This window comes from Condylura cristata, unplaced genomic scaffold (assembly GCF_000260355.1).
Source record: "Condylura cristata isolate star-nosed mole 26May11 unplaced genomic scaffold, ConCri1.0 scaffold00001, whole genome shotgun sequence".
Lineage (NCBI taxonomy): Eukaryota > Metazoa > Chordata > Mammalia > Eulipotyphla > Talpidae > Condylura > Condylura cristata.
Genome location: NW_004567102.1, coordinates 61,314,426 through 61,326,760, shown reverse-complemented (window position 1 = coordinate 61,326,760; position 12,335 = coordinate 61,314,426). Strand labels below are relative to the sequence as shown.

The 12,335-nt window shown below is 35.4% G+C and overlaps 1 protein-coding gene across 1 annotated transcript in view; it reads left to right on the top strand.

Annotated features, from left to right (window-relative positions):
- TRDN (triadin) overlaps positions 1–12,335 on the top strand; it is a 132,005-nt gene that overhangs the window by 93,597 nt on the left and 26,073 nt on the right. Inside the window, exons 6-7 of the mRNA XM_012734005.1 lie at positions 7,527–7,586; positions 10,437–10,496. Of these exons, the coding sequence (XP_012589459.1) occupies positions 7,527–7,586; positions 10,437–10,496 (120 nt within the window). The remainder of the gene's footprint in view (positions 1–7,526; positions 7,587–10,436; positions 10,497–12,335) is intronic.

Here is a 12,335-nt window from a genome sequence, read left to right as displayed (position 1 = left end):
GAACAGCTGCTGGGAACAGAGGTATCCTGGCAGGCAGAGAGCGTAAGTGGAAAAAGTGGCCACAGCCATTAGCTACTACTACACATTAATCACAGCACATATTTCTGCCAAGCCATGCTGGGTACTGAAAATTCAATGAAGAATGAGCTCCAGTCCAGTGAGAGATCGTAAAGCCCAAATATACATGTATAGCATCAGATAGTGAGTATGTCACTAAAAGGTGTACTGGACATAAGGTGTTGTTTGGGGAAATAATCAGCCACACAATTTGTTGAGGAGGTCAAATCTTTCTGCAGTTTTATATAAGATTACTTTTTTTTTTTTTTTTAATTTAGGCATGAACTCTGGGACCTAACTGGGAAGACATAAAAGCTAGGTTAGTGATTAATCTTTAAAGAACCAGATGAGAATTTGGTTAAATGTAAAAGAAAAGCTCAATCACTAGTATGAGTAGCAGTTTCCTGGGGTTGGTAGAACAACTTACCAAAAACACAGTTAAAGAGGAGGGAAGCCAAGTCAATTTCTCAGCAGGATGGATTTCCTCAGCCTCTATGAAGGAGAATATGTGTCATGTTTTCCCAATTTTTCGTGATTTACTTATCTCACCCCCCAATCTCTGCCTTCATGATGGCTTCTGTTTCTATGTCTGTGCCTCTATCTCGTCTGAAATGTGTATCTTTTCCAAGTTTCACTTTTTTGTAAGGTGACCAGTTATGTTGGGCTAGGGTCTACCACAGGCACTTCTTATCTTGACTTCTTTATAAAGATCTGGTTTGAGGTACTGAGATTTAGAATTTCACCATATTTTTTAAGATTCCACATTCCAACCCATAACAGTATCACATACACAAAGTCAGAGGAAAATTATTATTTATTTATTTATTTTTTTTTTTAAGATTTATTTATTTGTGCATACAGAACTGGGGTGCAGGCCAGAGGCTCAGGAGCGGTGAGAGGCTTCACCAGAGACAGAGTGGGGAACAGAACAGGCAGATCGACGAAGTACACTGCTGAGGGGAGCAGCGGGTGGGTCAGGAGAGGTCTGCCGCGCCATGTGGTCACCTCCGGGGCAGGCGGGAATGGGGCAGGCGGGAATCAAACTCGTGCGGAAGCGGCTTTAGATTCTCAGTGCTGTGTTTTAACCCGCTGCGCCACCAGGGAGGGCCGGAAGATTATTTTAACAGGGTCATTTTCTTTTTAAAAGACGTTAGTTATGCACACAGAATTGGGGTACAGGCCAAAGATACAGGGGTGGTGAGAGGATTCACCAGAGACAGAGTAGGGAGCTGAACAGGTCAACTGAAAGTACACGGCTGAGGGGTGCAGTGGGCGGGTCAGGAGAAGTCTTCAGCACCTTGTGTATCAGCTCTGGGGTGGGACTGAACTCATGCTAAAATGGCTTTAGCTTCTTAGTGCTGTGCTTTCACACACTGTGCCACCAGGGAGGGCCCTTAGCAGGGTCATTTTGAGCAATAATCCTGCTTGATGATTTCAGATTATTCCTGGGAAACAGTTACCAAGACTATAATCTTAGGCTGTCAAGGGATTTTGCTAAAAATGATCCTTAAAAGTTGAAGAGGACCAGGGCATTAAAATCATTCTAGATATTTGGGGACCTTTCAGAAAAATGCTCTTAAAGGCAACTAATTAATTTAGTCAGCCTGTATTGTATAGACTTTTATGTTTTTCTTCTCTTCTTTGTACCTCACTGACTCTTGAAAGTACACAATATATTCTCTTTTCCTTTCTGACAACTGTGAAATCTAAACGTGGAAATGAGAGCAGAAGGCTCTACACGAAGCTGTGTGTCACCTCCTCCGGAGTGACTGCTCACTTATGAGGAAGTGATTGAAATTGAGGTTCTGACTGGAACTATGTAGCTCAAGTGAAAAGGAAATTACCTATCAAATGAGACTTGATAGTAAAACCATTTTAGAGTTAAAAATCTCTTTTGTAATTAAATAATTGTATATATGATGAAATTTGCCAATTAACTTGTTTCACCTTCACTTTAATACATGTATAATTTTTTAAAAATAATATAATAGTTTATTTTTACATCACTTTGTGCCTTTTTCCATCTCAGTTGTAATCCCCATGGGATTACAAATCACCTGTGTGCCATCATCATAGTCCAGTGCACTCCCCCCACCATTTTTGATCCCATTCCCCATCCCACCCCCGTAAAATGTCTCTGGCATATAGTTGTTCATTATTATTATTATATTTTCCCCTGGTCCTTTATGCTCCTGCTATGAGTGAAACCATCTGCTATTTTTCTTTCTCTTTCTGGCTTATTTCACTAAGCAGGATCCCTTCCAGCTCCATCCTTGTTGCTGCAAAAGGCATGAGATTATATTTTGATTGCTGAGTAATATTCCATTGTGTATAATATACATGTATAATTTTATGAAGAAGAAGTGTGGACAGGGCTGGATAGTTTTGGGATGAAGAATAAGTTTAGTAATCTAACAAGTATGTTCTATTTTACTCTGCATTAATGAAACTGCATTATCTTACCCAGGAACAGAGAAATTAAAGCTTATTGACTAGTTAGGTTCCTGTTCTAAAATCTAAAATTGCATGTTAACATTAAACTAAAAATGGTAATTTTTTTAGGAAAAATGAAAAATGTAATCTTTCAGAAGTTTCCTGACTCAAAATGCTTTTTTATTCAGTTCATCATTGTTTAAAGTATATAAGCTCATTTCCTTGGTCTAGAATAGAAGTTCTTCAAATTAGTTTCAAAAACAATGAAACACTTACAAAAACATAGACACCAACCACAATACTACTGGCATATTTTGTTCTGTAGTGGCTAAAGCAGAACTTTTTAAATAGGTTAAAATTAATATATATCTTGCTGCTTTATAACAAATGCTAAATTAAAATAAGAATTTTACATAGCTGTTTTAAGTGCTAATATATTTAAATTTTGTGCATACCTTTATTGCCAATAATGTAACAGAGTGGTCCCCAGGAAAAGGGGAGATTCCAGATTCCCTGCCCCACTCAGAAGGAGGATGGAGCTGAGAAGGGAGGAAAAGAATCTGGAGAGGAGATGGAAGCAGACGATTGCAGTATAGGGAGCCAGACAGAGAGCTGAGGGAGCACATGGAGCAGAGACATGTGAAGAAGCTTTGTCTTGTTTCTTGGTCCTAGACTGGTTGAAACAGATGTGGGTAAGGGATCTGTGTGAATATCAACTATGGCAGCATTTATCTTGATTTTGCCCTTTTCCTCCCAGACTTGTCTGGCCATTTCTGACCCTTTTCTATGGGTCTCTGCCAGAAGGTGCTTTAGACTTTTGGAGGTCTTTCAGGCCTTGCTTTGAGCCAATCCCTTTTGGATAGACTTTTACCCACATGGGGATGGGTAACCTAGAGTGTTTGATTTATAAACTATATTCTTTATATTTTCCGTATTGCACACTGATTATATTAAAGTTACTTTCCATTAAAGGTCTTAAATGTTTTCTCTTGATGTGGTGGATGGATCCTATTTAAAGCTGGCAGGTTTGGGATTCAGGGGTGTCCCTCTCCCTGCCCAGTAACAATACCTCCCATAACCAAAAAGTGCCAGAAACTGATAAATAGCTAAATTAATTAAAGGAGAAACCAGCAAAATCTATTAGATATAACTGTCATGTTTGCTTATTTATCCATCTGATTTCTTTGGTTTGCACATTCAAGTAAATTTAGTCCTGTTAGTTCTGAAGTCATGTAAGTTCTATAGTTTTGTTAATCAAATTAATTTGCAAATCATCAATTGAAGATGTAAATCTATACATATATATACATATATATACATATACACACACACACACACACACACACATATATATATATATATATATATATATATATATACCATAACTTAGTTTTGAAGAACGAGCAGAAAGATCAAAAAGTTCTGTTCACCTGGCCTGAATGTGCTTGCGGGCCCGTAGGGAGGGTTTTGTCCTGTAAGGTAAGAATCACAAGGGTCAGGCACACTGAGCCCTGACACTGCAGAAAAGAACACAGTCCACCTGCTGGCTTGCTGGCCAGTGCACCAAGAAAACACAGAGCACAGCTTGCAAAGTGCTGGAGAGCCATCATATGGGAAAGCGAGAGACGTGCTTAGCATTAGTTGAACCTAATGTCCTGGTCAGGGAAAGGTCAGAGTCTGGGCAAGTGCAGGAACAACACGGTCACATTAACTCCTATGCCAGACTTCAGGGCCCCTCCAACTTGTGGATTCAGTTTCTTTTTAATTATTGGCATACCAAGGGGACTTTTGTTTCTTGTGAATAAGGATGACAAACAAATTAAGCTTTAGCAGGTGCAACAAGCTTATTTTGTTCTGATCTAAAACAGTCCTAGCTGAGATGAAACTTGCCAAAACAGAGCTGTAGTCAAGGGAGGAACTCTTTCTTCTTCCATATGAAAACTTCTGGGTGTAGTTCTTAATTACAGAGATGCACAAGTTATGTGATGGTGGTAACACTTTATGTTAAATTTAAAGTGACTCCTAAGGCAGACACCGATGCTTGCATTGTTTTTGATAAAAGAAATCTCAAACCTTGGTATGTGAGTTCAGAGTTGCCAAAGTTTGAAGTTTCCATCCAAGAAAGTTTAATGGCTCTCTGCCATTTGAACAGTTCTCTAGAGCACATGGATTCAGCTGCTTCACTAAGCAGTACCATGGTGCCGTTTCTGAAGGGGATAATGAAATTTCAACAGAGAAGACTGTGTCTGTACATCGAAACTTAGACTGGGAGGAACCAGATTTCCCACCACGGTAACAGGAAGGAGGCATTAATATGCTAATTTGAATCTGAATTCAGTGTCCTTGCTCTTTTGATTTTGTATTAATTCTCTCATTCATGCCCATGCACACATCAATTGGAAATCCTTTAATGGAGTGGACAGCCAGCTGTCTGAGGTGGTGAGGTCTGGTCTCTCACAGAGGAAGAGACAGATTAGGTGTTCTCCTGGGGATCTAGCCAATCAGAGTTCCAGAAGCACAGCTTATCTCACACAAACTTGGTTTCCCCTAGAGAACCTTTAAAGGAGGTTTTATTTTTGCCAAGATATTCTTTTGGTTGTTAGCTTAATTAATAGTGATCCAAAGGAACCAAAAGAAATTATTTGTAGTCATGTGTGAATGCCGATGTCCTTCCCTCATTTTGTGAGGGTTTTATATTAGACTAGAAACTTAATAACTCAGAAACAATTTAAAAAATCACTGACTTATGGAAGGAAAAATAATGTCTGTGTGGTGTGAGGTTTTTGTTTCCTCCTGTTTTATAATGTTCTTTAATTATAAAATTGTAAGATTTAAATACTTAGAATCCAGCAGTGCTTATTATGTCTATATGTATAAGTAGCATTTCTCTAGAAGGTGAAAGTAGCTCTGTAATATTTTAGAATTCCACCTTCAAAAAAATTAAGATTCCATTATATGACAGGCCATGTGAAGAGCTATGATGAAAAACTAAAATAAGAGGGCATAGTAATTAAATGGATTTCATTTACAGGGGAGACAGACATATGACCAACTACAGCATAATTGTTTAATTGCTAAAATAGAATTATGCATATTCTGTACTTGGTGCATGAAATAAGTAGAAATCAAAGAACATTTTACAGAGAAGGAGCCATCTGAATTAGAACTGAAAGTTTGCACAGAACTGAGAAAATGTGGGTGTGGGATTTCTAAGTTGAAGGGACGATCAGGCAGAGATGCAAAGGTACTAAAAGAGTAACAGTGTGCTGTGGACCTTTAAGCATTTTTCTATAACTAGAATAAATTTCAAGGGGAAATTACTGTAGATCACATTGCATTGATAAGCAAATATCAGATCATTAAAGCAGTAACATTTCACATACACCTACTATGTAACAGGTACCATGTTAATACCATACCATTGCCTTGTAACTGGCCAATGGTATAATCACATTTAATGTCAGCAAATTTACTCAGAGACAAAAATCTGAATCTGAAGTTTGAAGAGGCTAATAATATTGTATTAATAAGTGTAATAATGTATTTTTTAACACAGATGCTTATTTCAAATTTGAATTTTATTTTTTGTTTATTTATTTGTTTTGTCTTTCTCCTTCCCATGTTCTTACTGGGATAATAACCTTTTCTCTCATGATTTTAAACATCACTTCTACCAAGGGGCTTTCTGCAGACATACAAACTACATATGGTCTCATTTTGTACATTGACATACCACCCTGAATATTTTTTTCAGAGCAATTATACTAAAGTTGATTAACTGTCCTAGTAATTATTTGTTTAGCATCCATCACCCATGAGTTTGTTGACATCATACTACTGGCAGGGATGGTGTCTGTCTTGTGCAGCAACCTTTTAAGCACAGGGCAGGTGCTCTTTCTATATATTTGTATATATAAATGACAGGTAAGGAATGCTACATTGGCATAATGGAGATGGGTAAAAGGAATATTAAGAGAATAGGCTAGAAAAGCTGGCAAGAGAACAAAAGTGGAAAATACAGATGAATCCTGGATGAGTCCCATGTTCTTAGCTTGGATAATTTGAGTTACCATTTATAAAAGTTATGACTAAATTGTGGGGTAGGCTTATGTTTTAAATTTGAACTCTACTGAATTAATAAATGACTAAATTAAATCTTGTCTTCAAAATGATTTGTTGTTTTCCCAGTATATTTTTAAAACTTTTAGTGTGACATGTATTTGCACAATATTAACATATATTACTTAAATTTATTATTCTTTGCTTCAGTATCAAAAGATTTTCTCTGCAATTTTATTGTTCCTCTAACATTCAACTGTGCTTCTTTGGCTTGTAGCATGATACGTATATATTTGAACTATTAAATTGGAGTTAGAAATTTGGTAAAGCTGAAGGATATTCTTATCTTTGCAGTGAGATATTCATTTATACATACATACATATGTTTGTGTATATGTGTGTGTGTGTGTGTGTGTGTGTGTGTGTGTACAGACCATTCAATTGAAGTTATAAATTAAAAAAAGCTGAGGGATAGTCTTATCTTTTGCAAGATTCTTATCTTGGTTTGGGTACAGGTTCTTTTTTTTTTTAAGATTTATTTATTTGTGCATACAGAACTGGGGTACAGGCCAGAGGCTCAGGGGCGGTGAGAGGTTTCACCAGAGACAGAGTGGGGAACAGAACAGGCAGATTGACGAAGTACACTGCTGAGGGGAGCAGCGTGCGGGTCAGGAGAGGTCTGCCACACCATGTGGTCACCTCCAGGGCAGGCGGGAATCGAACTCATGCAGAAGCGGCTTTAGATTCTCAATGCTGTGCTTTAACCCACTGCACCACCAGGGAGGGCCACAGGTTCTTTTCTTAGAAAGAAAATTAAAAATCTACCATTATCTTAACATTTAAAGCCCCTTACTATATAAACCTCTTGCCAGCTCAAAAAAAGATTTCTAACGGTAGCAGATAAGGAATTGAAATTAAGTATGCTATGTAATCATTTAATTCATTCAAATTAAAAATACTGTGGTTTTTTTTTTCAGTTACGCACAGAGAAAAAGAAAAAGACAAAGAAAAAATAAAAGAAAAACCTGAAAAGAAAGGTATGTAGTTATTTTTATCAATGTTTTTTCATCTTGGTTCTTTTAACTTAGTAAACCTCTTCTTATTTACATCAAAGTTAACAGGACTAAAAATTTAAAATATATATATTTTATAAAACTTTCCTTAGAATTCTAACTTTAAAGAGTACTGTTTTGAAATTGAAGGAAGTAAAATGTTTGAGGCTCTTGAATTGTGTTACCTATTTATATTCTAGAATTTTTCCTTATTTCCTTTGACAGGTAGTCATTATTTATATTTTGTTCAAGCTTAAAAAAATTCTTATTTTTTTACTCTGATAACAATTTCATTAATATATGATATGAAGAAAATTTTAATTTAATTCTTGCTCTTGTTTTCAAATGGATCATGTCTGGAATATATCTGGGATTTATGTTTTCACAATATGCACACCCTGATGAGTTACTTTATTTGTGAAGTATTCCACTTGACTGGACTTTTTGGTGATACCTAGAAATCTAGCCATTTTAAACGTGCTCCAGTCTTCCTTATTCAATACTTACACTTGAAAACTTGAGTTAAAAAGTTACTATTTAACTTAGTAATAATATAAATTAATTTCAATACAACTATCTTTGTAACAGAAATGGGTATCCATTGTTCATCTGTGATTGAGTTACCTAGAATTACTGCCTCAAACTCTGGGAACTTTAACTACATGAAATATTCTGGTATTTCTTACACTTTTTTTTTTTTTTTCAAAACTTGCATTGGCTAAATATTTTTATTAAAAACTGAGAATTTGTTACCCCTAGATCATAAATGTTTCAGGAAATTTGTCCAAATTGAAAATCAGAAACAAATTGACACACTAAATGTTCCTTTTATTCCCTGTGCATCAATTAAAGGAGTTTGTCTCTTATGTGATAAATTATTATACTGTAACCCCATGAATTCGTGTTAATAGTGTCCTGCTTGGCTTTATGGAATACTTCTCTAACAATCTATTATCCATAATCCCAAATCTAGTAAAAATGACTGTGGTACAGGCTGAACATTAGAGAGGATGAAACCCTGGAAAGGGTTTGCGAAGCTTACCAGGTAACACTGAATCTTCCAGGGTCCCCCGGTCTTCACTGGGCAGTGTACCTCAAACTTTCTATGTTTATTTATTTTTTTTAGATTTATTTGTTTATATAAGAAGTAGGGTGCCAGCCAGAGGTGCAGGGGATGAGAGGATTCACCAGAGACTAAATGGGGAGCAGAACAGGCAGAACTACTGAAATACACTGCTGAGGGGAGCAGTGCACAGCTCAGGAGAGTGCTGCACTGTGTGGGTCAGCTCCTTGGCCGGGGATTGAACTTGTGCTGAAGCTGCAGATAGCTTCATAGTTCGATGCCTTAATCTGTTGTGCCACCAGGGAGGGCCCCTGTGCCTCAAACTTTCTATGAGACTTGTATCAACTTCAAAATTCTGGTGAAACAATTCATAGACTGTATCTTAAAGAAATATTATTTTAAATGCACCTTTTAATTACATTTTTTCTTTTTATACCATCTTGCTGTTAGATTTACTATTCTTATATAGTTGGAGAAATGGAAATAATTGGGCCTCCAATTTTTTGTTTTAATAATTTGGCTTTTTCCTGGACCCAACTGTTGAATTCAGTGTCTTATTTAATTTCCTGTACTTTCTTAAATTCTATTATTACTCTTTAATAAATGTATGTGATGGATGATGGTCATTTGGGGAAATTACCAAGCCACACAGTTTTGTATAAGTGAAATATAAGAATAAGAGTAAGAAGTGCTTTCAGAACTTCTCAAGCTATTGAATAACAAAAGGTTTCTCTGGTTTATGTAGGTAATAACAAAATAAATAAATTAATTAATATTAGTTTATGAGGTTTTTTTGCATGAATAATGAGAAGATATACTAAAGTTTTATGTATCATATTATATATCGTTTAGTTAAAAAGCTGTACTCTGTCATTAATAATCTTTTAATATTATTTTGTATTCTGTTCATGGTTTTCTATCAAAGATGCTCTCCTATATTTGAAGTTTTTGGCTGTCAAAAATCAGTGGAGTGAAAGCAGGATGTAAGCAGGAACCAGGGAAGCTAAGCACTTATTCAATGAATAGAGCAGCCTCTTCCAGCTAGATTTATTAGTTGTGCCATTGTTGACAAATACTGCATCTTACTATTTAATCAAAATTCTAGTCCTCATTTAAATTATTTTTTATTAATCCTAAAGAGAGGACTTCTTCCTGGTAAAATGATGAATCTTTTGACCAATTTTTAGAAAATCACTTTCTTTTAGTTTAACTTTTCTGCAAACTTTGTTATTACTTAAAAAATATGGTTGGGCCCTCCCTGGTGGCGCAGCGGGTTAAAGCACAGCACTGAGAATCTAAAGCCGCTTCCACATGAGTTCGATTCCCGCCTGCCCCGGAGGTGACCACATGGCATGGCAGACCTCTCTTGACCCGCCCGCTGCTCCCCTCAGCAGTGTACTTCGTCGATCTGCCTGTTCTGTTCCCCGCTCTGCCTATGGTGAAGCCTCTCACCGCCCCTGAGCCTCTGGCCTGTACCCCAGTTCTGTATGCAAAAATAAATAAAGCTTTAAAAAAAAAAATATGGTAAGGCTAATTTTCAAAATCCTTTCTAGTATTAATGCCAGGTCTCTGAATTTAGTTTCTACAGTTATTATTAATTTAGTATCTCTGGATTCTTGAGTTGGACTTACTGATTTCTTGACGGTATTTCATGTTTTGGGTTGGCTGTAAAATTGCAGTAAAAAATTGGTGTTAAAGTCTACTAATCGCAGTAAAAAATTGGTGTTAAAGTCTATTAAAAGTGTGTGCTAATATTATTTTTTCTATTTAAGCAACTCAAAAGGAAAAAACTGAGAAAAAAGAAAAATCAGAAACAAAGGCAGTTGCAAAAGGTACTTTGTTTTCTTAACAAAATTCTTTCTACTTTATAAAACTACATTTTTACTAAGATAACTTGATGATTGCAAGAATTTCATTTACAGAAAACTTAACTTCACCCTACTATTTCACTAGTTTCATATAAAAAACACCTTTTTTCTATGTAATAAAGCATTCACAGGGATGACATCAAATTCTGCTCCACATATGATGAAGCACTTCATGTTCTTATTTTTCAGTCCCTATTTTAAGTTTTATATTTTATTGTTAGTTTAGAATTCAATAATAAAGATTCTTAGTACATTTTTTAGCTGAAAGTCTATTTTATCTGATATAAATATGACCGCTCCTTCCTTTTTTGGTGCCACTGCTTACGGGATTGATTTCCAACTATTTGAGCCCGTGTTTATTTTTGGAGGATAGATGGATCTCCTGGAGACAGTAGAAAGTTGGATTTTATTTGCTGATCCAAGCCAATCAAAGTTGTCTTTTGATTGGTGAGTCTTGTCCCTTTACATTAAGGTAATTATTATTAATGTATGAGGGCTTGCTACTGTCAATTTGTCAGGTAGTTAGATATGTCCCTTTTTCTGTCAGCCTTGCTTTATGCTCCATATGAACATCAATATTTTTGTTTAATTTATTTGAAAAATATAGTTAGTATTTTGATGACTTGCATTAAATTTATATATTGCTTTTGTCAGAATGGTCATTTTGATTATACTGATTCTCTTCACCCCTGGAATATCTTTCTGTGTCCTCATAATGCCATCTAAATCCTTTAAAAACATCCCATATTTTTTATTTTATAACTCTTTCACTAATTGGTTAGGTCAATTGTGAGATATATGCTTCTTTTTGGAATAAGTATGACTGTAATTATTTCATCAATTTCTTTGTCTTCTCATTCATTTGGCAAATGACTTTTTCATTCTTAGGTTTCTAATATGTAAAATGAGTATTATATTGTAGCAAATTCTGCTATACACTAAACTTGCTAAGTTCTCGGGAAACTCAGAGTATACAGGGTAGATATGGAGAGTATGAATACAATATTACAAATTTCTATGTACTTACTTTGCAGGTTCCAAACTCATTTCCTCAAATTAGTTTACTCAGCTGCACAATTTCCTAAAATGAAGAGAGACAGATATAGTGGTGATTTTTTTTTTAATACAAAGAAATTGAAGCATAGAGATTAAGCAGTTGTCAAATCTTGAATGAATTAGAGATGAAATTTGTAATAGCCTATTCCAAAAAGTTTAGTATCTCTCTAGTATGTATTTATATAAATATAAATATATAGTATATTTAATTTACTGGGTAGTAGTGCTCTTACACTTGGCATAAGACACTTTGATTCTTACATAATCACTAATGAACAATGGGTAATGCTGATGTCATTCTTTTTATTAGTCCATTTCATGTTCCATTTGGCAAATCATGACTTAAATTCATATGTAGATCTTGCTGATTTGAAAACATGACTATACTTCTTGTTTATTCATTACTTAGAGATTCAAGTGTAAAGTCACATAATTTTTTTTTTTTTTCAGAAAAACTGGGCTAGGTTTTTTGAATGACTCTTAAGATCTTTCAGTTGTGAACCAAATGGTTATTTCCTTTTAAAAGTGTTCCTTTGTTGGACTTATGGTATGAGCATTGTCTTTCACTGAACTTGTTTCTATATAAATCCTGGGCATACTTCAGAGGCCTCCTGTTAACATGAAAATTCTCCAACAACATACAAAATGATAGTTTCATGTTCAAATTAAGAAAGAATCCAAATTTAAATGAGTTACTTTTTTTTTCAGTTGTGTGATATGGCATTCCCTAGACTCAGATAATAGTCA